Source organism: Panthera pardus, unplaced genomic scaffold (genome assembly GCF_024362965.1).
Source record: "Panthera pardus isolate Hobbes unplaced genomic scaffold, ASM2436296v1 HiC_scaffold_16, whole genome shotgun sequence".
In the NCBI taxonomy this organism is placed as follows: Eukaryota; Metazoa; Chordata; class Mammalia; order Carnivora; family Felidae; genus Panthera; species Panthera pardus.
In genome coordinates, this window is record NW_026526721.1 from 4025835 (window position 1) to 4051530 (window position 25696).

General features: G+C 58.7%; 2 protein-coding genes and 1 long non-coding RNA gene across 6 annotated transcripts in view; 2 read left to right on the top strand and 1 right to left on the bottom strand.

Annotated features, from left to right (window-relative positions):
* C2CD2 (C2 calcium dependent domain containing 2) overlaps window positions 1-15786 on the top strand; it is a 48431-nt gene extending 32645 nt beyond the window's left edge. For both annotated transcript variants that reach the window (XM_019432647.2, XM_053903051.1), the window contains 6 exons: window positions 1244-1368; window positions 1861-2035; window positions 2992-3105; window positions 5352-5479; window positions 7062-7371; window positions 14971-15786. In XM_019432647.2, coding sequence (XP_019288192.2) covers window positions 1244-1368; window positions 1861-2035; window positions 2992-3105; window positions 5352-5479; window positions 7062-7371; window positions 14971-15458 — 1340 coding nt within the window. In that variant the 3' untranslated portion in view covers window positions 15459-15786. The remainder of the gene's footprint in view (window positions 1-1243; window positions 1369-1860; window positions 2036-2991; window positions 3106-5351; window positions 5480-7061; window positions 7372-14970) is intronic.
* On the bottom strand, window positions 12193-24649 carry LOC109256920 (uncharacterized). 3 transcript variants are annotated; one of them, XR_008422398.1, is made up of 5 exons: window positions 24043-24649; window positions 23224-23343; window positions 21197-21315; window positions 19725-19862; window positions 12193-13537 (listed from the first exon to the last, which is right to left on the bottom strand). It is a non-coding gene; the product is annotated as an uncharacterized LOC109256920 (long non-coding RNA). The 3 variants fall into 3 exon arrangements; XR_002075833.2 differs by having other exon boundaries at window positions 21197-21447; XR_008422399.1 differs by lacking the exon at window positions 21197-21315.
* A 91-nt stretch (window positions 24650-24740) lies between these two features.
* PRDM15 (PR/SET domain 15) overlaps window positions 24741-25696 on the top strand; it is a 68043-nt gene continuing 67087 nt past the window's right edge. Inside the window, 1 exon segment of the mRNA XM_053903050.1 lies at window positions 24741-24875. Coding sequence (XP_053759025.1) covers window positions 24774-24875 — 102 coding nt within the window. The 5' untranslated portion in view covers window positions 24741-24773.

The following is a 25696-nucleotide window of genomic DNA, read 5'->3' on the forward strand; positions in this document are numbered from 1 at the left end:
CTTCTTAGCCTTAATTGACCCGTTTTGTTTTGTTTCAACTTGTGGCAAAACGCTTGTGGCATGCAAATGACCATCTTAACCATTTCTGAGGGTAACATTCAGTGCTATTAAGTACATCCCCACTGTGTGCAACCCTCACCGCTGTCCGTCTCCAGAACTTCTCCATCTTCCCAAGCCGAGACTCTGTCCCCCTGAGACAACTCCCTGTCCCCTCCTCCCCCCAGCCCCTGGCGCCCTCCCCCGCCACTCTACTCTCTGTCTCTGTGGATTTCAACCGGCTCTTCCTTGTAAAATAAGCCACAGCTGCTTGTACTGGACACATGCTTTAGAGATGAGAGAGCGACAGTCAAAGGTAAAAATCACGACAGTGAGCTCGGACAGTGAGCGCACATGTGCTTGAGTCAGGAGTATCAATATTTATTAGGTTTCTAAAGATGCCCTTAGACTTAGCAAACTTGGAGAGGGGGACCCTCTCCTGGCTTCTCCTGCCACAAACCCGGGCCGTTTGGATGTCTCCTAAAGTTACCAAGACCCAGGAAAAAGCAATTTAAGCTTCTATGTATGAGCAAGAATTCGGAGCCCATTTCCCGGATTCTGCTGTCTTGGGGGGAGGCAGGGAGGCGCTCCCGACCAAGGGCCAAGTGCCAAGGGCAGGCGTGTGGTTTGACCCCAGACCGGGCAGGTGTTCGCCTGCGGAGAAGCCCCTCCGAATCCACCCCTGACGCACGGCTCGTTCGCTCCGCTGGCGGTTCAGTCCTGTACAGCCTCGTGGGGCCTGCGAAATTTCGTGCGAAAACCACAAAACAGAACGAAGAACAGCCATATAACCTCTACTCACACCCACACGCTTTTGACATTTTGCCCCGTTGCCTCTGTTACCTGTGCTCACGCTGGGTGGCGGCTCTCGGTTTTGCACACGCTGTTTCTGCACGCGCACACACACGCACGCGCAGGCCCTTCACACCCCCTCTCCTTGGCGAGTCCTTCCTGAGAATAAGGATGTTCTCCTGACGTCCGCTGCCCAGCTCTCGGCTTCCTAGATCTGCATCGGTGGGTCTGCATCCCAGCCTTGCAGGTCGGGCCCCCTGGCCCTCAGGGCTGTCACTCTCGACTCCCGCACAGGCTTTTCCACCTGCGGTGGTCTGGAGCGGCGCCTCGGGGACTCGTCCTGGGTGCGGTGGCTTCCGTGGCACCCCGTGGAGGCACGCCCACGGGGTTCCTTACTTGTGTCCTGTTTCTCTAGCTCTGTCGGCGGTGACGACCATTCCCTTAGATTTATTCAAGAAGCAGCCTGCGGGGCCACAGAGCTTTACGCTGACCAGCGGCCCCTCCTTCGGCAGCTCGGTGCTGGGTTCGGTCACCGCAGAGGTACGACGACATTGCCCGCCGTGGCCGCGCTCCGGCTTGAGCCGCTCGAGACCCACTTGAGATAAGGAACGTCTTCACCCGTCAGGCTTCCTCTTGCCTGAAGCAGGACGCTCTCCCGAGAGCCCGTTGCGTGCTGTGCGTTTCCAGACTCGGACGGGCCACGTCCCGCCCACAGTCGCGTCGAGTCGCCTGCCACGTGGGTGGCGGTCCACGACGTCGTGTCACGTGGGCCGGCCCCGGAAAGGGCCACTTGGTTGCACTGGGTTCTCCAGCCTCTGTTCCGTCGTTGCATGGCGAGTGGGTGGGTTTGAGCGCGGGTCTTACCGCCTTCTGTCCGTGGTGGGGAACCCCGGGTCAGTCGTCGGACAGTTCGGAGACTAGGTGACGTTCATCGAAGAAGGCAGAGGTTATGGCAGAGGAAGGCAGTCCCCCGCCCCCGTCCAGGCGCCGGGCCGGGTGCCGTAAGGAGCGCGTAACCAGCTTTCTCTGCAGTTCTCTTACGTAGAGCCCGGCGAAGCGAAATCCTGGCAGACCGCTCCACCCGCTCCTGCTGCGAAGGTGGGAAAAGACCGCATGGTGATGCCCTGTGGGACCGTGGTCACTACCGTCACTGCCGTGAAAACCAAGCCGCGTGTCGACACGGGGAGGGCGTCCCCGCTGAGCTCTGGTGAGAATGAAGAGTGGGCCCCCGGCCTGGACTCATGCCGTCCCCGGGCGCCGTGGCCCCCTGGCCAGCAGGGCGCCGCAGGGAGCGAGGTTAAGACACTCTCGTGGCACAGAAGGAGCGGGAACCGGCAGGGCTCTGCTTAGCTTTTTTGTCTTTAAGTTTGGCCATTTATTTTTTGAGAGAGAGAGAGAGAGAGAGAGTGTGTGCGCGCATGTGAGCGGGCGAGAGGCAGAGAGAGGGGGGGAGAGAGTCCCAAGCAGGCTCTGTGCTGACAGCTCGGAGCCTGGAGCCCGCTTCGGATTCCGTGTCTCCCCCTCTCTCTGCCCCTCCCCTGCTCGCATTCTGTCTCTCCCTCTCTTTGTCTCAAAAATAAAATAAATAAACATTACAAATAAAAAAAAGGCAGGCTCCATGCCGTCAGCACAGAGCCCGACACGGGGCTTGAACTCACGAACTGTGAGATCACGACCTGAGCCGAAACTGAGAGTCGGATGTTTAACCGACTGAGCCACCCAGGCACCCCGAAAACCATTTTTTCGTAGGCTTGATGTGCCATCATTTTAGATCCAGCTGGATTCTGCACCAGTCCCCTCAGCCTCCGCTGTAGGGACAACTTCTGTATACGTGGGTCACTAACTTTTATTCGGGCTGTACGTCTGTTCGCACAGATGTGTTATCTTCCCAGAATAGGTTGCCTGGCCCCATTCGTGAATACAAAACAGAATGTGAAATTCTGGCTTAATTTCTGAAATTGTACTGAAACCTGGGTTCTCCCTCCCCACCCCACCCCCACCCCCCCAAAAAAGAATGAGATTGTGCAACAATCTGAAGGTTTGCCCTGGCCGTTTCCAACCGCCCAGATGGCGTTGGCGCGAGAGATGTGATTTCACTTTCCAGAAACTGTAGGTTCAGACGGCTTTGGGGGCCCTCTTATGACCAGGATGTTCCTTTGGCAGAGTCTCCCCTGAAGACACCTGTCAAGGTGAAGGTCATTGAGAAGGACATCTCTGTCCAAGCCGTCTCCTGTCACGGCGCCCCTGTCAGTAAGACGTTCTCTTCTTCGGACACAGGTAACGGGCATGCTCACCGCCTTTTCCTTCCTCCTGGCCTCTTCCCTCATGCCTTTCGCATCTGCCCCGAGGTCAGCATTTCCTTTTCAGAGTTTGGGAGGAGCTTTTTCCAGTAAAAGGAGAAAAACTGGGAAAAAGCGGAAAGGGAAGCCAGCCAAAGACCAGGAGTGGCATTTAGTTTTAGCAGGTGCTTTAACAAAATAAACGTAAAAACCCAGTTTATAAAACTTTCGAGCATTATTTTTCTGTTGCCCCGTGGGCCAGTGCTGTGAACATCGTAAAATAAGCAGGGCGCAGGGGCGAAAGCCTAAAGGCGGCTTTGTTTTTGTCTCCCGCTGTCCCCGAAAAGCTGTTTGTTAGGAGTGGTTTCCCCCAGACCCCTGCCTGCAAATTTCCCATTTTTATGGTCACTTTCAGGTAATCGGCGTCTTTGGAGAGGTGGGTTTCACCGTCTCCCTAGATCAAAGCGCGATCTAACTCTGGGGACGAGGCTTTGTCCCTTGGCTCGGGTGTGACCTGCCATCAGAGAAGGGGCAGGTGGGCACCTGTCCCCATTCCCTGAGTCCTGTGTCTGATCTTGCCGAGGTCAAGGAGGGGACAGGGAGGAGGGGACAGGGGCAGGGAGCTCTTCGTTTTCCCTCAGCCCCGTCCCTGTTTCCGTGGTTCTCTGCAAACCGCTGGGTTCCCCCAATGCAGCTTCCTAGACGCACGCAGTGTCCCTGCCGTGCTGGCCGCTCCTGACGCCCCCTTCCCTGCCAGGGGCAGTGTGCTCCAGCGACCGTGGGGACACCTTCCCCTGCACAGGGATCCCTTTTTAAAGGAGCCCGGGCTGACGCTTCCATGGTGGGCTCCCCATCTGGTGCATGGGCCGTGGGGCCGGCCCCGAGGTCAGCTCCCTGTGCCGCAGGTGCCCTAGTGACTTTCTCGGGCGCCCCTGGCACTTTGATGGGACTTCGGAGGACAGCTCAGGACCTCCGGGCTTGGCGTGGGGTGTTGGGCGGGACAGTGAAGCTCTCTCCTGGGGTGGGGTGGGGGGGATCCTCGCCCCACCCCTTCTTGTCACCCTCTCCCTTCTCACTGTGGGTCCGTGGCCAGGCCGCTCTTGGCCTCATTGGCCCTTTGCTTCTTCCTCTGGAATTGTCCTCGGGCCGCAGCCGAAACTGAGGCGGCAGGTGTTCCTGTGAACACGTTCCTGCCCCTTTAATGGCCTCGTTTGACTCTGGCGTCACGGGAGCTACTTCAGTCAGGTTACGCGTTCCGGCTTTGCGTCCGAGACCTGCTGAGCCTCTCGGTTCTGCCGCCTCCCTGGCTCCCTGACGGTCCCCCGTGTCTCCACTGGGGATAAAAAAGGCACCTGGCTCTTGGGGTTTGTGGGATGGCTGTACGAAACAATGTGCACGGAGCCCTTTGTACCGCACCTGCCAGGTGCTAAGCATCCCACAGACGACGGCCGGCGGTGGGGTTGGTAGGAACCACGGGACGGAGCTGCCTTGGCCAACTGGCTCACGTGAATGCTAGGTGCTGAGTCCCTCGGGAGGGAAAAGGGGCAGCCTCATTGCCTTGCGGAGTTCAAATCTTCCACAAGGTTAGAGGTGTTTTTGTTTGTCAGCCTACCTGCTTGACTTGTTTCTCGTCAACCCTGCGGAGGTATGACTGGCGTGTAAGAAAACGCAGGGATCGGGGCGCCTGGGTGGCGCAGTCGGTTAAGCGTCTGACTTCAGCCAGGTCACGATCTCGCGGTCCGTGAGTTCGAGCCCCGCGTCAGGCTCTGGGCTGATGGCTCGGAGCCTGGAGCCTGTTTCTGATTCTGTGTCTCCCTCTCTCTCTCTGCCCCTCCCCCGTTCATGCTCTGTCTCTCTCTGTCCCAAAAATAAATAAAAAACATTGAAAAAAAAAAAAAAAAAAGAAAACGCAGGGATCTGAGTAAACGTGCATCAGTGAGTACGTGGAACCTTCCAGAAGCAGCCGTGGACCGAGGGTGGTCTGTGAGCCAAATGTGGCCCTGGTCCTGCTCATAAATTGCCTCAGAGCCCAGCCTGGCAGAGCTCTGGCTGCTCTCACCCTACAGAGGCAGCGGTGAGTGGCCGGGACCCGGTGACCCGCCGGCCCACAAACCTTAAACCATTTAGGCTCTGGCCCCTTCCGGAAGGTATCTGCCGACCTCTGCCTGGGGACCATTTCCGTCAGCCCTGGCAGTCTCCAGGGGGCGTGTGTGCACATGCTCAGTGCTGCCTTCCCTCCCGCAGAGCTCCTGGTTCTGAATGGCTCGGACCCCGTGGCGGAAGTCGCCATCCGCCAGCTCAGCGAGTCTTCGAAGCTGAGGGTCAAGTCTCCACGGAAGAAAAGCACCATCATCATATCAGGGATCTCCAAGGTGCGGCCATGTGCTGGCGGGGGCGGGGCGGGGGGGGGCGCGGATTGCGTCTGTCGGCGGGCTGGCTTCCTCCTTGGGGAAGGTAGCCTGAGCTCTTGACGACGTCCGGAAAGTTCCGTGCAAATGGCAGGTTCTCTTCCTGACCCAGCGAGCGGGTCGTTCACGGCGTCGTGTGGATGCAGCTTGTCCCGTTGATGAGGCAGCTCGAAGGTCTCTGGCCCGGGGGCCCCTTTGGGACCTAGCCTCCGCCCTCTCGCTGGTCGATGACGGGGAGCGTCCACTTCCCACGTCGCACGCCTCCAAACCACTGAAGTTTTTTTGCAGCGAGTGTTTATGCCTTTTGCAGCCAGAGAGACGTGCAGATTGTCTAAAACATACCCCAGTCTCCACTCCCTCCCTTCTCCTGCCCTGCTGGGTGCCAGAGGGGCCGGCCCCTCAGGGCAGGGAGCCACGCTACAGCCCCGTACTCGTGTTTGACATCTCAGATGGGCCAGGAATGGGCCACGGAGGGGCGTTTGGGAGACCAGGAAGTCATGGGGGACGAGGAAGACGACGTTCTGAACACGGAGGGGGGTGCTCGGAGGCCATGAGCGTGGCGGGTCCAGAAGTCGTGCCGCAGTGGGTCGTGGCAGGTGCCAGAGGTGCGTCACCAGTGTTGCCATTGTACTCGGGGCCTCGGTGGCTGGTGCTCACGTACCAGCTGCCACGCCTGCCGGGCAGCCGTGACACGGCCCCCGAGGCCCCAGGCCCCAGGTGGGGGCCTCTCTGGGCTTCCTGAGTGCACTTCCGGCCTCAGCCAGCAGGGGGCGACGGCGTCCCCAGAAGGGCCAAGGCCCAAAGGCTGCGTTCTCCTGAGTCCCGGCCGGCTGTGAGGGACCCACGGGGTCTCCTGACCATGTCTTCTATGCTTTCTGTGGCTCTTTAGGAGCCCAAGGGTCTGCACGTTCAACATATCCAACCCCCTGCAGTTACGATTTCTTTATGGACGCTCAGGTTGTCCCATCTTGAGCCAGTGGGCACGCCGCAAGCCGGCAGAGTGTGGGCATCAGACAGCGGCCCGCCCCAGGCCCCTCGCGACCACCTTCCCGCCCTGCAGCCACCCAGCCCCGCGGCTGAGAGGAGCACCCCGGATTCTCAGGCTACGACATGTATGCTGAGCAATTTCTGCCGGCAGAAAACAAAGTCCTGTAGGATAAGTGTGAAAAGACAGAATCTGTAGCCCACGTCCCGTGACCCCCCCCCCCCCCCAGCGTGCTGTCCGCCTCCTAGAAGGAAGTGCTCTCCCTCCCGCAGGCTGGAGAAGGGTGTCTGCTTCCTCGATGCCCCTCCACGTGTGAAGGGCCCCTGGCACCAGGGGCCCCGACCCTCTGCTGTGAGCGGAGACCCATAGTCACCGCACTTCAGTCCCTTGGAAACCCAGTTGCCGCCCCCTTGGAAGACAAGCCGTGGGCGACTTCTGACTCTTTGGAATCACCCCCAGCATGTTTGGACAGAGGTTTCCGGGCTTTTCCGTGCCGGCCCTCCTTCCGTGTGTCCTTGCCGTCGTCCCTCATGCTGGCTTTTTTCTCTTGTCCCGGGACAGACCTCGCTATCTCAGGACAATGCCGCCGCCCTCATGCTGGACTACGCGGCCTCCGTGGACGGCAACCCCCAGGAGGACCCCCCGTCCCTTCCGGGGGCGGCTGCCGTCTCTGCCCCGCAGGAGGAAGAGGCGCCGGCCCCGGCCCCGCCGGCCCCGGAGTCCCAGGAGCGCGAGCTAGGCTCCTGGGACTTGGACCAGGAGTCACAGGCCCCGGCGTGGGACAGCCAGGCCCCGCTGGACCCCGATGGGGACGAGCTGTCGGAGAGCTCCCTGAGTGTCTCAGAGCCGGATGCTGCCAAGAAGCATAAAGGTACCTGCGCCCACCCCCCTCTCGTCCCCCCGCCGCCCGCCCCACCCGACGGCTGATCTCTCCTGCCAGTTTCTGAGCTGACTTTTGGTTCCCATCACCCGCTTCCCTTCCCCTGCGCAAACCCACCCCCTCCTCAGCACCCCACCCCAGCGAGCACCCCTGTGCAGGAGGTTGGGGCCCGATTAAGCCTCTGGGCAGGGGCCACATTGAGAATCCTTCCATCTCTCCGCATTGGGGGGCTGGGGGGAACAGCTTGTGGTCATGCCTAGAGGCCCCTTCCTCTCTCTCTGCCCCCCACCCCCACCCAGTAGAACTATCTAGGGCATTTAGAGGGGGTCATGTCCCACAGTGGGGCCAGAGAGACACCACACGTAGCCGCCAGAGACCCGGCTTCCCTCGGCTGTGCAGATGCGCACCTGTTCATTGTGTCTCAATCTCCTCCCTTCGCTAAAACCAGGGCAGACCCCACCACTCGGACCTGCTAGGGCCCAGGGCGAGAGGAATACCCCAGAAACTGGGGTCAGTTTTAAGTTGACGACCATCAACTTAACGTGTGTGCAGGGCCGAGGAATCACATCATTAGGATAATCCGTTGTTTTCCATTAGCCCTAAATCGGGGCTTTACTTGTACATTTCTTCAGTGTGCTCAGTTGTACTTAGCGCTTCGGCACGATGGTGATGTAAAGGTTCCTTCTGAGCGAACGCGGTCCGGGGGCTTGAGGTCTGTTCTCCACGGGAGGCGTCACGCCTCCTGCGCTCAGCTTCTCCTCGGCGCACGAGGGTGGGTCCACCCCCCGGGCAGTGGTAAGGGGCCCCCGGTGCAGAGACAGGATGGGAGCAGGTGCCCGATCCGAGCTGGGAGTCGTGGGTGCACCTCAGCGCCAAGTCCTGCCCCGCTGAGAACGCAGACGTCCTAGTCACTCCTGAGGTCGGGGACCCCGGTGAGCTGCTCCGTGGCTGTCTCCCACTGCCCCGCCCCCCCACCCCGTTCTTGCTGCCGGGACCAGTGGTTCTCAGACCCGGCGGTTGTGCCCCCCACTCAGGGGACACCGGCAAGCGTCCCGAGACAGCTGGGAGTGGGGTGCTACAGGCAGCAGGCGGGGTGCAGCTCGGAGCCCCGTGGGGTGCAGGATGGGCCGCCTCGTGGCGGTGCGTGGCCCTGTGTCCTTGCTGTCGGGGCTGAGAACCCGGCTGGAGGCCTCTGCGTTCATCCCTACCCACTCCCTCCCGTCTGCTTCTCGTGCGTCCCCACGAGGCCCCTGGTTGCCGAAGCAGGGTGGGCACACGTGGGGAGCGGCTGGAAGCCAGGAGAAGGAAAGAGGGAAGGAGGACAGGACTTCTAAGCCACGGGATGAAGATCGGACCCTGGGCTGCTAAGTGCCCCTGCGCTGAGCCTGGGTGACCTGTGCGTTGCCCTCTGGCGGCTCCCTCGCTCCCATTCAGAAGGTGCAGCCCAGGTTACAGGCTGTCCGTCTGCCAGGCGCATACGCACCCCTCTGGCCTGCCCTTGGGGCCAGCACGGCCCGAGGGAGCCCCCCTGGACCGGAGGAAGGCCGCGAGTGCTGGGTGGGGTAGCAAAGGGGGTGCAGGGTGGGGCGCCCTTTCCTCTCCCTTCCTTCTCCCGGTGGCCAGCAGTCTGCTGCCTGTTCTCACGGAGCCCCAACCTCCCAGCCTGCCCTCCTGCCCTCCCGCGTCAACCCCGGCCGCCGCGCCTCGCCGACCCCAAGTCCATTCAGAGACCACCCTGCCCTCACCCGTCGCTTCCTCCTTCCTCTGCTTTTCCCTCCAGAAGGTTCTTTCCCATGGGATCCCTTCCGTGGCCGCCCTTCTCCTTGCCCGCCACTGGCCAGGTTGGTGGCACCCCTCAAGAAGGGCACTCTTGGGGACCTAAGTGCCAGCGACTTGGGCACAGCATCTCCGTGAGACGTTGGACAGTTATGTGTTAACGGATGCTAAGTAGCTTTTGTGTTGCACCAGTTTTCAACACTGGGGATCCAGGGAGTGGCTCTGTGGGGTTTCCTCTGGTTTCCACATTAAATAACTGAAGGCTAGTTTCTGGCCCAAGAACCACCTATGTGGGTTTGCACAGGTTTCCGAGACCTGCCAGCACAGAGTTCTGGAACCCCGCGGGTTGGAAATGTCCATCTTGTGAGGTCACAGCCAGTTTATCCCCACACGTGGGCTTGTTTCTAGCTTAACGGTGTCGATGCGGCCGGGCTGCACGATGGGAATTTACTTAACGTGGCCGCGTGTTTAGAGACGGCCGAGATGGCAAAGGTGACGCCACGTGTATTCCCCCACGAGTAAGAACCAAAGTATCGGATGGAGACTTTGACAAATAAATATTAAAAAGTAAAAAAAGAAAAAAAAAAAAAAGCAATCCGAGCCCCCAGACTCTTGCCAGACGTCCTTCCCAGTCACTTCACCCGCACGTGGGGCACGGTGCTTTGGAACTCACTGTCTGTCATTCTTGTTTTGCTCCCGCGCACTTTTCTTTTGACCTCTGACCTCTTCCTTCTCGTCACCTCGCGTTCATTCCCTCTAACTTAAGAGGATCGCTATGCCAACCAGAATTGATTGCCTACACAGTAAGTTACTTTTGTCTTCTATACGTGTTTTTAAATTAGGTGCGGTTTCGCCACGAGAGTAGCATATTTTGTAACAGCAGGAAGCTGACCCCCCCCCCTTCCCTTCCCTTCCTTTTTATTTTCCTGTCCCTCTCCAGTGTGTGTTCGCAGTTGCCTCCGTACAAGTGGCCTGGTTGGGTTGGGACAGCACTTTACGCGGGTGGGGCGCGGGCGCTGTGCCCCTAGATGGGGGGCACGCAGCCTCGCTCGCTGTGATTTGCATACGCCCCTTCCCTTAGCGGAGCTCTGGTTCTAACAAGCAGTCGCTTATAAACAGACTATGTGGGGCTTAGCTCGAACTCAGAAGCTGTTCTTTGGGCAGCAAACTACAATGTGTGACGTGGCTTTTGGTCATTGCTTTCCTACGTATGAGATTTTGAGATGGATTCTTCACGGAGCTATTTGTGTCTGTCAGGGTCTGTGCAGACAGACAAGCGTAGATTTGCAAACATTTGCTCTAGTAAAGCTATAATTTAGAATAATCATTTTCAAATTTCTTCCTATTTACTTTTCAGTGTGTTTGTGATTTTTTTTTTTTTTAACCTTGTTAGAACCAGGGAAAGATTTTTCTCCTCTCTGCCCCCCGTTTCAGCGTTTGGCTATTCGTTTCACATTGCACATCTTCTCTCCAGATTTTGTCCTTAAGGGATCTTTAAAGTGTGGGTGAGGTCTGAGTCTTGCCTCCTGACTGCTGGTGTGGCTGAGCTAATCTGGAAAAAAGGGGCTTATGAAATCCAGACTTCTCCAGTTCCTCTGGCCTGGGCACTGTGAGCTTCCCCATCAGCAAAGGGGACGGGTTCTGGGGGCCCAGAGGCAAGCGTCACATACCAAACTATTACTGTCTTGGCCAGAGTTCTCTAGAGGAACGGCACCAATCGGTTCTACATTTCAAGGAACTGGCTCACGCGATTATGGGCTCTGACAGTCTGAAATCTGTGGGCGGGGCCGGCGGGCAGGGGACCATCCCTTCTTCTCCCAGAGCCCTTCGGGGTTGGCTCCTAAGGCATTCAGTTGATTGGAGGAGGCCCGTCCACATCATCCGGGGTAATGTGCTTCAGTCCGGGATAGCTGAACGCGGGTGTTACCCCCACATCTGCCGAGTGCATTCACCTAACAGATGAGGGTCTGACTGAATCCCTGGGCACGCTGGCCACCTTGACACAGAAGACACAGCCGCACGGCCACGGTGAGGTGAGGGAGCTCCAGACGGCGTGACTTCTCAGCTGACGGGAGAGTCCGGTGCCCCTCGCGCCACCGCGGAGTGCGGGAGTCAGTGCCACACGCGTGGCCTTGTTCCTCCATCATTATTTACCCCGAGGGTAACTGTGATGTGTGGCCAAGGCTCAACAGGCTTTGACGTTTTTATTTGGAAATGCAGAGGAGATGATCTCCGCTTACTCTGGTTACTCCTCACGTTTGAGGAGTTAAACCGTGGATCTGGAGACGGCCGTGTGTCCGTAAAACGTCCTGCCCGACACACGCTACCAGCACGCCTCTCGGGATCTACGTGGTTCCGGAAAGCCTGTCCACGCCCGCGTTGGAGCGCAGGGCTGTGCTCTGTGATGCCTCTGGGAGCTGAGACCCGTCTCACTCTCTGGAGGCCCCCCTGGTGACCGCCACGGATGCGCCCTCTACCAGACACCTGCTGGCCACTGCTGGGCGGTGTGACCCCCCACCCCCCCGACCCCGGCCAGCTCAGACACCGTCCTTAGGAGCACAGAGGAGCCGGGTGTGAGAACACAGGCTTTCTGCACTGGGGCCCATTTAGTGGGGCAGAGCACGTCACCGCTGGGGAGGAGATCTCTCTCAGAGGTCTCTGGGAGACAGAAGCGGGGCTCCAGCCTATAGATCTGCAAACCTCAGTCCCTCCTTTCACATGACCCTTCCATCCAAGCAGGAGGTATTGTCCCCATAAAGCCGTGACAAGTCCTATCAAGTTAGAGAAGACACAGGTTTGGTGAGTCCCCCAAGTGACTTTACCAGGGGACCCAGGACATCATCGGTTCTGGTATTGATTTGGAACAGTCCTATTTAACAAAACAGCAGCCCTGTTCTGAGAGCTTGCCTGGGGCCCGGAAGGACAGAAAACCCCCCCGCGATGGGCCCCATCTGTGGGACGCACGGGAGCAGACCTTCGCTTGTGGGACAGACCACGGCCGGCAGGACCGTTCAAAGTGACTATGGCACACAGATCTTTCTGCTTTTCCAGTTTTATTCACAGGTTGGGGGTCCTTGATATGCCATCGTGATATGGCAGGAATTCGAATTTTAGTTATTTCAAGTGCGATTTCATTGAAACGAGTTAAAGGGGTTGCTTGACAACGTGCCGATTCCCTTTTGAGGGAATCTGAACACCTACCTCTTGCCTCTCCCCGCGCTCAGGTTTCCCTCGGAATCTGGTGCAAACCCATGCTTCTCGAGAACCAGACGCTGTGCCCTGCAGGGCGGGCTGGCCTCTTGTGATCCACACAGCCTTGTGCTCAGCAGTGAACAGTCCCCCCAGCTCTGGAGGCCAGAAGCCCGAGGTCGAGGGGTGGGCAGGGCTGGTGGCTCCTGTGGGCCAGGATGCTCTCGCCAGGCCTCTGGTGTTTGTCAGTGTCTCTGGCCTTCCTTGGCTTATCGAAGCGTCACCCCATCCCTGCCTCCACCTGGCACGCTCCCCGTGGGCGTGCCTGTCCACATCTCTTCTTTCTGTAGGGGCACAGCCACGCTGGTGTGGGTACCTGCCTTGACGCCCTGTGGATGAATCACCTCTGTAAGGACCCCGTCTGTAAGATAAGGCCACATTCTGAGGTGCTGGGGATCAGGACCCCAACATAGGAATTTTGGAGGGACACGACCCCACCCATAACAGCACCCCTGCTCACACCTCAGACCCTGGCTCCAGACCCCAGACTAAATTCCAGTGTGGGGACACCTAGGACGGGCTTAGGAGACGGGGGCCCTCCAGGACAGCACCTGTTACTGCTGGCCTCCAGCTGACCCGGGGATGGGGCCAGCCTGCCCCCCCTCGGGCTTCCGTTCCCCTGGGAGACCGGGGGCGTGGGGTCAGAGCACTCTGAGTTAACAGAACGGATCCCGCCTTCCCCTCCTCTGTTCCAGGTGAGAGCCCACATTAATATGCCCTTCAGGGACCCCACGCTTAACCTAAAGCAGGTCCCCGTGTCAGAAACACTCCCTCGGCCCCTGCGACCCTCCGGCTGGAGCCTGTCACCATGCCGGGGTAATTAATCAGCAGGTACCAGTGTAATGCCCCCCGCTGGCCAAAGTCCAGTCCGGTTGGTGGGCCGCGGTTGGTGCAATAACACGCCCTAACTGGTGACTTCTCGCGATACGCTGCATTCTTAGGGGGACCTGAACAGCTCTGGGAACGGACCTTTGTGGTCCCCAGATGCGGCACCTCAGGCTCGCGGCAGGAGTGAAGCCGCTCACACGTCTGTACTCCCCTTCCCGCGGTCCGGGAAACCCCCCGCACGCAGCCTCTCCGCGTTAGACAGTTGTAGAAACGTCCCCATGATTCTTCCCAATAGGCCGTTTGACTATATCCAAAGAGAAAATGGAAAAAAAAACCAAAAGATCTTTCCAGCAGCTCTGATCAGATGACATTCAGCCTATACCTTGGGGCTCTTGAGCCTTGTTCTGCGGCTGAGCCCGGACAGAGCCAAGGGCAAGTTCTCCCTGGCCCCAGATCCAATTAAGATCCCTTAAAGTCACGGGCGTGCTGCTTTGTCCACAGACAGGGCGGGGCCATACTCCACCGCCGTCCACACGCATTTCACGTGGGAGAGCCAGCAGGCGCCCTTCGTCCCCTCTGGACAGACACCGGTGGCTCTGGTCTGTGTCACGGCTACCGAAGCATCCACGGGCTCTGTCAGGAAAATAGTTGGCTGCCAAAGAGCCACAAGGCTCCTCCTCCAGAAGCCCTCCACGCCTACACGCACATGCGAGGAGCGCCACAGGCTGGCCCGAAAGGCTCCCGGACCCTGCTGGGGGCGCCCCCGGGCAGCAGCGTGCCGGAGGGAGTTCGTGTAGTGGGTTCCGGGCCCCGTGGCTACGCGAGCTCGCCCTGGGTCTTTGAAGAGTCATTGCCGCTGCCGTTTTTGTATTCCGTGTTCCGCTAGCTGACATCCTGCAGGCAGGTCGAGGCGCACAAAGCTGAGGTCTTGTGAGTCAGAAACAAGCCCGAAACAGACATTTCACGACAGCCCGAGGCACGTACGGTGGGTCTGCAGTGAAACAACATCTTAACTCCCTGAAAGAAGAGATCTTAACTCTCCTAAGACAGCGATACGCATCCCTTGTTCTCAGAGACCGTTTTTGTGTTTTAATAGCGGGACCCTCTTTTCGGGGGCACATAGCACTTCTTCACCATTTACACCCTTCCTAATCCAGGAGAGTGAGTGGCCAGGGGACCCGAGGTAGGGACAGCCTGCCGCCGTCTGCTTTGACTCGGAAGTCGGTGACGGACGTCCCTGCCCCGGGATGCACCGGACAGTCCAGCTCACTGCTTCTTGGCTCAAAGTCTTTTTTTTTTTTTTTTTTTAATAAAGTTTACTTATTTATTTTGAAAGAAAGGGAGATCTGCAGGAGCACGAGTAGGGGAGGGGCAGACAGAGAGAGAGAGAGAGAGAGAGAGAGAGAGAGAGAGGATCCCAAGCCGGCTCCCTGCTGTCAGCACAGAGCCCAGTGCGGGGCTCAAACTCACAATCTGTGAGATCATGACCTGAGTCAGACGCTTCACCCACTGAGCCGCCCGGGCTCCCTTCCAAGTCTTTTCACCCTGAAAACTCTGACGTGTGGTCCGGGCCAGATTTCCGGCCGTTTCCCTCCCGTGTGGATAGTGACAGCACATGGAAGAAACTGCTCATTAGAGTAGTTCGAACCTCCTTGCTTGTCTTTTCCACTCGGATTAGTGGCCCCGGCGTTTCCTCCTCAGCTCACCTGACCGCCCCCCTCTGCTTTCCTCTTCCAGGAGGGATTTTAAGGAAGGGCGCAAAGCTGTTCTTCCGCCGGCGACATCAACAGAAGGACCCTGGCATGAGCCAGTCGCACAACGACCTCGTGTTTCTGCAGCAGCCGGAGGGGGCCCGGAGGAAGGGGGCGACGCTCACCAGGATCCTCAACAAGAAGCTCCTCTCCAGGCACAGAAGCAAGAGCGCCATGAACGGGGCCCCGGCGGACCCCGCGGCCGGCGGGCCTCCCCCACCAGGACGCGGGAAGACGCGTGCCCCCCTAAGCACCCCCGGGACGCAGCAAGGAGAGCTGCAAGCTGTCAGCCGGCCGCCCCGTCCGGCCGGGTCGTACTGCCATCCTGTAAAGGGGGACGAAGATCCGCGTCTCCAGCCAGGAGGCTTTCCCCAGAGAAAACTCACCAAGTCAGATGCCAAAGGGCTGCGCTCAGGTCAAGAGCTGAAGTCAGACGTTGGAGACTTGCATAACGGACTGGAGAACCTCCAGTAATGGACGGTGACGGGGCCGGTGAGGGGGACTCCACCTCACCCACTCTGTGCCCCGACGCGTGTTATCTTGGGTCCGTGCCCGGACCGCGTCGCGAAGAGGAGGTGTCCCTCTGTGCTGTCACTGTGACTGGAACGGATGGGTCACCTGTCCTGACTGGCTGCTCAGAGCAACACAGTGCGGCCGGGCCCCGAGTGCGGACAGGTGGGACGGAGGCGGGATTGGGGGTCAGTAGAGACATCGCGGCGGTGATGGAGACACTGTGACAAAGGTAGGAGCAGAGTTGCCTTTGCTATTAGCCATATAACTTGAAAAGTATGCAAACACTAGATCTATCCTGTGCACTCGTGTTCCTTCGCAAACGGGAGGCCTGTGAGTTCCCACGTGGTCTTTCCGGTCTCCTCTGTGGTTTCAGAAGCGCTCAGGATTCCCATGGGGCCGTCAACTCCTGGCTTTTTTTCCCACTGCCCTGCTGGGGTACTTGCCACACGGGAGTGCAGGGAGGGGCCTCTGGAATGAAGTCGGGGCAGTAAGTGACCGCTAACGGAACACGGTGACCACCCACACCGGGTTTTTTTTTTTTTCTTTAGTCCAAAGTTAGTTTGCCAAATGTTGCCAATAGCTGAAACAAAGTACTTCTGGGACAAAAGAGAAAACTCATTCTAGGTCTCAGGTGTGAGGCTTAGGGATGGAACTCAAGTTGAATAGTAACAAATGGGCCAAACTTGCCTCGCATGCTTCCGGGAGCTCTCCAGGATTCTGTGAACAGTGCTTGACGCGTGTTGGAGGGGACGCACGCCTGCTTTGATTTCCAGTGGGAAGAAAAGATCAGCGTGGCCCACGGTGTCCGTATCCCCGTGTGCCCTTCAGACCACGTTCCTCGCCCGTGCGTCTCTCCACGGGCCTGCACGCTGGCCGGTGCCTCCTGAATGCACGCCTCGCGGGGACGAGCTTGGTAGGGCCGTGGTCATCTGTGTGGAAGGCTTTGATGGTTCAATAAGATTCACTTTTTTCCAATAAGATTTAAAAGGCCATTTATGAAGCCTCGACTTCTGTCACAGATAGGAAATTGGGGGGGGGACTCCTTCCTACAAACATTTTTGTTCTTCCTGACACTGGTATTTCAGGGGTAAGAGAGCTACTGACACACAGAAACCTTTTCGAAAACCAAAATTATAGAACTTTCTTCCCCCCTTTTTCTCGAGGGAGAGAGATTAGAAGACTACGTTAAGAATTTTACTTAAAAATACGTATTTAAAATTTTTTTCCCGTGTCCCAGGAATTAATCAAGTGACTGTAAAATGGCTTTCTTCACCATATGCTGTTTTTAAAGACGATGTTCCGGTCCTCCGTTTTCTGTCTGATTTTGCGGTTCAGATCAACTCTATGCCACGTGATGGTCTCTGAGCTTTACACGGGAGCTTTCTCGCTCAAAACAAGACAATGTCCCATTCCTGACTGACCCCACGAGGATTTTGTTCACCGTTTTAACTTTTAAGGGCTCTGCGTTTTCCACCTCCTGGTGACTTGAAGCCCCTCCCGGGTCGCGGGCAAGTGACAGGCGGGCTGCGTCTGTCCCGTGTGTGAAGCGGGACCGTCACACAAAAGGGGGAGCGTGGTGTCCAGGAGATCCGTGTTTCCGTGTGTCTGTCCGGCACGCGAGAGCCCCGTATACTTGATCGAGGCCCAGAAGCCCCTCCTCGAGATGCACTCACATCTTCTCCAGCCGAGGGCCCTTCCTGAAGTCACAGAGGACAGGGACTTAGCAGGGAGTTTAAGAGAAAATAGGGGGCGGGAGCGTGCGTGAGGGTCGGGCAGTGGGAAAACGGGTCCTGTGGATACTGTGAACGCTTCTCCCGTGGCTGCTTATCCAGGCCTGCGCTTTCCCGCGTAGGGATTCATGCGAATGCGAACACTGTGAACTTAAACACCGATTAAGGTCACGCACTGAGTACTACACATACGAGTTTGTAAAGCCTTCCTCCCTTCCCTTGTGCGTTAGCGGCTAGAGGACTTTTTTGTTGGCCTCCGGGCTGTTTCGCAGACTGGCGTGTCCAAGGCGGTTTCTTCTGGACGCTAAGGTCTGAGTGGGGCACCTGTACGTCAGGAACGGGGTGCTCACGTTGGTTCTGGCACGCCGGTGGCACTGCCCGGTTCGGGACTGTGCCCGTGACCTCTGCAGAGGCACGCAGGGAAGCCTCGCGCGCGTGTGTGCGCGTGTGATTAGCGCAGCGAGAACAGAAGCAGCGATCTCATTGTCCCGGCTGAAAACCGGCTGTGAAGAAGGAGGTTTGGACAGAGCCCTTTACGTAAACCCACCCTCCAGTTCAAGTTGGAGCCCAGCCCTTGATTCCTGCTGGTGGCTACCTGGCCAGTCGCTGCCCGTCTAGATTTCTGATGGGTTTTGCCGGAGAGGCCTGGCACATTCTCTTCTGGAGCAGAAAGGGACAGATTGATTTCTGTCGCTGCCACCAGCTGGGGGGTGGGGGGGGGCGGTTTCCACGTAATAGTCTCGCATGTCACGGTCTCGAAGCCTCACAAGCCGGTGGTCGCTGCAAGTCAGGACGTTTTCTGCCGGGTGGGACACGGGTCCCGCGCTGGCGTAGACCCGGATGCCAGGCCCCCGTCTCCACTGTCCCAAACCTGCTCAGGCGTGATTACCAAAGCGTGTGGCACGGGCACACTCACACCGCCACTTCCTGCAGAGCAAACTCAGGTTCCCTCCGGGTCCCTTTCTTCAGCAGTCCCGTTGGATGCGTGAGGGGGCGTCTGGAATGCGCCCCCCTGCCCAGTCCACCCCGCTCCCAGCCGGTCGGGAACGTACCGTTTGTGATTTAGGCTTGTGGTGTTTCACCCCAGTGTCCCATCAAAGCTAGATTTTTCTTTTAAAAGAAGAAAACGCACGGTTTTCCAGGCACGTGGCCGGGTCTGGCTTCATGATCGAGCGCGGTGATGGATCTGCCCGACGGCGATCGTATTCCGCGGTAGCACTTTAAAAACATGTCACTGGGGCGCCTGGGTGGCTCGGTCGGTTGAGCGTCCGACTTTGGCTCAGGTCACGATCTCGCGGTCCGTGAGTTCGAGCCCCGCGTCGGGCTCTGTGCTGACAGCTCAGAGCCCGGAGCCTGTTTCAGATTCTGTGTCTCCCTCTCTCTGACCCTCCCCCGTTCATGCTCTTTCTCTCTCTGTCTCAAAAATAAATAAACGTTAAAAAAAAAAATTAAAAAAAAAAAACAAACCACGTCACTGTCCTGCACCAAACCACGGAAGATGTGGCTGGAACACGAACGGTCTTTGAGAGAAATAAACGTGCACATGGAACCCTAACACCGAGTTGTGTTTGCTGCGCCCCGGGTCACGTTCCGTCGGGTGCTCGGCCGTCTGTGCCCATGCCCGTCGCGGTCGGCCGCGTGAAAGAAGTCGTGGGCCCTTCGCTCGTTGCTGCCGCCCCTTGCTTTGTTCTTGGCCAGTTGTGGGTGCTACCCGTCAGGGTCGGCTCGGCCTGGGTCCTCCAGGGGCGGAAGCTGGCATGAGGTGACCCTGCAGGACGCCCCGCAGCCTTCTGGGCGCAGTCTTGCATACATCCCTCGGCTCCTGTGGTCCTCGCTGCCCCAGCGGAGGCCCATCCGGGAGAGCGTGGGGCAGGCTCCTGCATGGGGCTCAGAGTACGGATGGTGTCACACTGGCTTGGGGCCCGTGGTGGTTACCGGGTGGGGCGGGGGCAGCGGGGGCCGGAGCCGGAGCCGGGCACAGACAGATGGACGGATCCCACACGAACCCTGCAGGCATCTGGGCTGCTTCCCCGCTGTGCCCGGGTGCTGTGGCATTTGGGAAACTGGTGCACAGACCCCGACCTTTTCTCAGGGTGGCCCTCCTGGGTACGGAGTGGGGGCCCAGATGATTGATACCTCTGCCGTCGAGGGGGGACAGTCTACCTGTGCAGAGCCCCAGCCGTCCCGGGGCTCGGATTCGGATTCTCAGCTCTGCTCGTGGCAAGGTGGTGGCCACGTGTCTTGTTAGGGATGGAGGCGTCCGGGGGTCTGAGACCACGGCCCTTTCTGTGCTGACGTTGGACCAGATGTGCTCGCTGGAAGGCCAGCCTTGCCCTGATTTACCAGGTCACCTTGAGGCACACGCTGTATTCTTACCGATCCCGCCACACTGCCCACATTAATCCACGTCAACCACCTGCGGGCTGTGAATGTGCACCCCTCATCCCCAGCACGCACCCCTCCCTGCTCTAATGACCTAACCGAACACAAACCCCACCTGCTCCGCGAAGCAGCTTCGGCCACCAAGGATGACGCAGAGCACGGGGCACCTCTTCCACGTGCTTGTCACTTGACCCCAGATCACGGCCTCCTACGCGGGCTCCTGGGCGTATCCCCAGGGCTCAGGACAGCGCACCTAGGAGCAAGGACCAGGGTCAGCAGCCAGCCCCATATAAGCACATCTGGCAGGTTTGCTTACGCCCATCCTGCCCCCCTCATCCGGGCGCAGGGTCAGGGGACAGAGCCCGCCAAGGCGGGCACGGCTATGACAAAACCATGCCGTTGTGACCTTGTCGCCTACCAGTACCGAGTGCCCGACATACGCATCGGCAAATGGTGCATAAAAAAAGAAAAGGCAAGCTGCTCACCACAGAGGCCCGGATACCAGGATGGATGGCCTCGCACGGTGCCCGCGCTGAAGAGAACGCTGCCAGACCAGACCCCCGTCCCACGGCGCCCCAGAGGCACCAACTTCCACGCGCAGAGCGCAGCCCACCCCCGGCTCCGCACCACCCCTCCACGCTGCGAACCGTCCCGCTGTGTCCTGCGTGTGCCAAGCATTCAACCGCTGATATCAGCGTTTATCAAGTTGGATGCTGGGGTGCCTTGGGGCTGCGTGGTATTTTACGCGGACGCGGGACAGAGACTCGGAATCACAACGGTGGTAAGTGTATTGACTGAGCACTTACTATGTGCCAGAGCTGGTTAGTGACTCTTAACACTCTTTGAGACAACCCCGTGAGTTATGACCTACCTCAGCTTTACAGATTAGGAAACCGAGGCACAGACAGGTTAAGTAACTTGCCCAAGATTCCACAGTGGGTAAGTGGCAGAAAACAGAATGTGAGCCCAGGCTGTCTGGCTGGTGAGTCCCTGCTACCTTGCGTCAAAAGCAGAGACCAAGGACTTACGGCCTGATGTCGGCTTTTTCTGAACTTTCAGCTCCCTGCGATGGGCGAGAAAACTATCAAGTGACATCCCATGCTTTGCACACAGTGAGAATTAAGTCACTTGCTGATTTAGATTGCTGTCTTTATCTGGAGAGCAACACTTAGCCAGACTGAAAAGCTACAGGTAGTGTAGAGAAGTGACTTGGGATATTTAGTTGTATGAAGTCCAGGATGAAGGGAGTCAACTAACAAAAAACCAGGGCTGATGAGCCATGTTAGTTAGTCCACGTGGGAGGCAGCCAGTGTCTGGGCTGAGACCATCGTCTCGGGGCAGGGGTGGAGGCGGGGGGGGGGGGGGGTGGGGGGGGGGGGGAGGGGACGGGGGGGGGGAGGGGGGGAGGAGTGACGACAGGGCATGGTGATTATGCCCTAGGAAAATCCACTCAGGGTAACGGAAGCTCTATTGCTTACTTATTTTTAATTCCCCCGACTTATTTTGTAAAATTTCACACCTACAGAATAACCCACATAGCCTTCAACTAGATTCAGCGACTTTGCTAAACTCGCTCTGCCTACCTACCTATCATCTAGCGATCAACTGATCGATTGCTGGAGACGTCGTGTCCCACCCTGACTTCTTCAGAGTGCATTTTCCAAGAAGGACGGCATCTCCACATCACACACCCAATAGCTGTCGTGCTTGGGAAACAGGACGCTGATGCGATACCACTATCCAGAGTCAGAGGCCACAAGCTGCCCAGGGAACATCTTCTACACGTGGTTTTTCTTTTCTTTTTTTTTTTTTAGGCAAGGCTTCCGCATTGTTTTGTTCTTAAGGGTAAAATTTGAGGGGTGCCTGGGTGGCTCAGTTGGTTAAGTGTCTGACTCTTGATTTTGGCTCAGGTTGTGATCTCATGGTTTTGGGAGTTCGAGCCACATGTCAGGCTCTGAGCTGGTGGCACGGAGCCTGCTTGGGATCTTCTCCCTCCCCCTTTCCCTGCTCACTCACTCACTCTCTCTCAAAATAAATAGACGTTTTAAAAAATAATAAAATTTGACACTTTCAGAAACAATGTTTTTTTTTTTTAAGTTTTTTTAAAAAAAAAAAACTTTACAATTCTGTATATAGGGGCGCCTGGGCGGCTCAGTTAAGCGTCGGACTTCAGCTCAGGTCAGGATCTCGCGGTTCCTGAGTTTGAGCCCCGCGTCGGGCTCTTGTGCTGACAGCTCAGAGCCTGGAGCCTGCTTCGGATTCTGCGTTCTGCTCCCCTTTCTCTGCCCCTCCCCCCCCCCCAAATAAATAAACACTAAAAAAAACTTGGATATAAATCTGCCTTAAAAGGCAGCTTTATTCCTTCCAACTTTCACGGAAGGAATATACTGAACCCGTTGGGAATTCTTTTGAAGATGCGATGACCATAGCAAATATCGATTCCACCCCTGTGCTGCACAAACCGACACGAGAAATGGCTTTAGACGGGGTCAGGTCTTCCGCTTGTACAGGTTTCCGCTCTGCTGTCCTACCCGTGTTTGATGTGCAGAGGCCTCGGCGGCCAGCCACCTGGGCATTCGAGAACCGTGAGGTCACTAGAGGGGCGGGGGTAGGCGCGGGGTATGCGTTAGCTGCAGGCTGCAGGGGTCAGTCTACGGCTCTCGGGGACTGAACAGAGACCCGAATGCTGAAGAGGTAGATGGTGGCGGAAAGCCCCCAGAGAGCATTCCAAGGTAGAGGGAATACGTACAAAAGACCCTGAAGATGTGACTGAGGAACAGAGGGCTGGAGGGAGGTTGGGATCCACAGCTGGGGCGGGTGTGAGCAGGGGAAGGGTGTGGAGGTGATGATCAAGAAAGGTGTCGCAGGCTGAGGTTGAGCCCCACAGTACAAGCCATCAGGAAGCCACTGCAGATTGTCAGGGAGGGGCGGAGACAGAAGCTCGGGGCACCCGGGCCACACTCAGCTTGCTCCCTGGGCAGCCGCTCAGCCTTCTACCCTCCTGCCACGCCGTTTCGATGGGCCCTCACTTATCACCAAGCTTGCACACATACCCATTCACACAAGTGAGTCTAGCTGAGAACACATTTCTGCTCGTGGGACTGCCGTGCCGTAGGCTCTATGCATTTAGAATTTCCATATTAACCAAGGGCCCCCATGGGGGTTATACCAAATTATTCTCCCACCAGGAAAGGATGAGACAGCTCATTTTATACACTCTCTTCAAAATGATGCTATTAAGCTTTAAAAAAAGCCCAATCTGCTAATGTAACAGGTGAAAATGATTGTGCAGCCACTTTGCTTTTTCTCCTGTAGCAGTACAGTTGAAGAGCTTTGCTTAAGCTTAAGAGCCACTATGCCTGCTTGCTTGCTTTTTTTTAATTTTTTTAATGTTTGTTTGTTTTTCAGAGAGAGACACACACACATACACAGAATCTGAAGCAGGCTCCAGGCTCCGAATTTTTGGCATAGCGCCCGATGCGGGGCTGGAACCCACGATCGAGAGATCACGACCTGAGCTGACATTGGAGCCTTAACCACTGGGCCGCCCAGGCGCCCTGAGCCATTGTATTTCCTCTACTGGGAACTGTCCGTTTTTCTATTGGGTTCTTTACCTTTTTCCTGTTGATTCCTAGGAGCTTCCCGTGTAGGAGGCAAATGAGTCCTGTCTGATGTCAATTTCAAATTCTTTTTCCATCTGCTTGTCCCTTCTTGCAGTTTATCAGTGGAACTTTCTGCCAGGCAGAAATGAAGAAGACAGTGTTACTGCTCTGCTCCAGAGACTAAAAGACTTCTCTAGTCCCTTCTAACATTCTGTGGCCACACGTTTTGGGGTTTTGTTTTGAGAGAGAGAGCAAGCGAGCCGGCGAGTGGGGGAGAGGGACAAAAGGAGAGCGAGAGAGAGAATCTTAAGCAGACTCCAAGCCCAGCACAGAGCTCAACGCGTGGCTGGATCTCACCACCCTGGGGGGCATGACCTGAGCCAAAATCAAGAGTCGGAGGCTTAACCGACTGATCTACCCAGGTGCCCGCCCGCCCGCATGCACTTTTGATGGAGGTCAGTCAGCAAGCCACCGAGCCCCCAGGGTGGGGAGAGTCAGGGAGCAGTCTGGCCTCAGTTGCCCTGGCCAGGGTGGTGGTATTCCCAAACCTTCCAGCAGCACACGGGTCAAGGTGTGTATTTCAAGAGCCCACCCTGCGGGGTCCAGATGCTGCTCCTGGTACTTCCCCAGCTTGTTGGGGGCATTGTAAGCGCTCCGGGATGGGTTCCCTGAGTGGACCAGGAGGACTGGGGCCACACTATTGGCTCCTTTCAGCACTACCACCTGGCAGCAAATCTCAGACAGGTTTTAAAGAAAAATTCGACCCTTTCTTCCAAGTCTCCCCGCCCCCCAAAGAAATTATGGCTCCAGCAGCCACCAGAAGAGACTTACAGGGGCCCCGGGAGCTGTGGGCTGTGGGTTTGTGCAGCACAGGGGTGGAATCCATATTTGCAATGGTCATAGCGTCGCTGCCAGGGTCACACCAGCCACGCCTCCGGGGAAGGGGCAGCAGAGCCAGCCCCGCTTCTCCCAGGCCGGTCCGGATCCACGCCGCCCCTGCCCTCCGCCTCGCCATCCACACCGTCCGCTCCCGGCGCCACGCCACCCACTCTCCCACTCCGGGTTTAAGCCGCCTGCCCCCTGCCGCTCTCCGTCCACGCCGCCCTTTTCCTCTATCAACCACTGGCGCCTCGCCACTCTCCTGTCTTCACCGCCCGCTTTCCCACTACCCGATCCACATCGCCCGCTCCGGGAGCCACACCACCCACTTTCCCAAGCCCGGTCTACACTGCCTGCTCCCTGCCGCTCTCCGTCCACGCCGCCCTTGCCCCCCGCATCACCATCCACGCCTCGCTGCTCTCCAATCCACATCATCCGCTCTCACCCACTCCCGGTCCACACAGCTTACGACCTGCTGCCCAGCCCCCCGCCGTCCGCTCCCGGGTCCACAACCCCCGGTTCGCGCGGCCCGCTTTCCCACTCCCCCGTCCACACCGCCCGCGACCTGCTCGCTGCCCCGGGTCCGCGCCGCCCGCGCCCCGCCGCCGCCCGTGCACGACCGCCCGCTCTCCGTCGGCCCCCCGTCCGCGCCGCCGGCCCCCGCGCGAACTACAACTCCCACAATGCCCCGCCGCCGCCCCCCGGCTTCCGGTGCTGCGCAGTTTCCGGAGCGGATCGCAACCCGGAGTCCGGATCCGAGCCCGCTCTGCACATTCCACAGGCAGGTAAAGCCCGGGGCCCCGCGCCCGCCGCCGCCCCCGCGCGCCGCCCCGGCCCGGCCCGGCCCGCGCCCCGCGCCCCGCGCCCCCGCGCCCGGCCCGCCGCCCCGGCCCCCGCCCGCCCGCCGCCCGCCCCGGTCCAGCCGCCATGCCGCTTGTTCTTTGTTACATTCGCCGGCTGCGGGCTCCGTGGGCGATCGGAGTCAAAACCCGGCTGGATTTCCCGGAGCCGCTCCGGGATCGCCCTGCGCGCCGCCCGCCCCGCCCCGCCGCCCCGCGGCCCGCGCGCTCCGGGCCCGCAGCCCGCCGCCCGCCGCCCACGGCCCGGCCGGCGCGGGGTGCGGGGTGCGGGGCGCGGGGCCGCGCTCGCCCGTGGGTGCGGCGCGGGGGCTCCTCCGCCCCCGGCCCCGGCCCGCGGTCCCCGCCCCCGGGCGCCCTCGCCGCCGACGGCCCGGCGTGATGTCACCGCCCCCATCCCCCCCCACCCCGGACCCCCAGTCCTGGCGCCCGGCCCCCCGGGGGGCGCTCGGGGAGGGTCCCGGACCCCCGCCCCGGAGGTTAGGAGCGCAGACCCCGGAGTCCGGGCGATGGGGGTTCCCTGGGCCCCCCCCCCCCCCCGAGGGCACCCCGCTCCCCCCCTCTCCCCCCCTCTCCCCCGTTTCCGTAAGCCCTTGGGTGGCCGAGGGAAGGGAGTGAAGTCCCTGGACAGGTGACACGGGGTGGGTGGCCGAGCCCGGGAGGGGCTCGCCGGCCGCACAGGTGAGGCCCGGCCCGGCTCGGCCCAGCGCGGACAGGTGGAGGCGCTGGCCATGTGGCCTCTCGCGCGA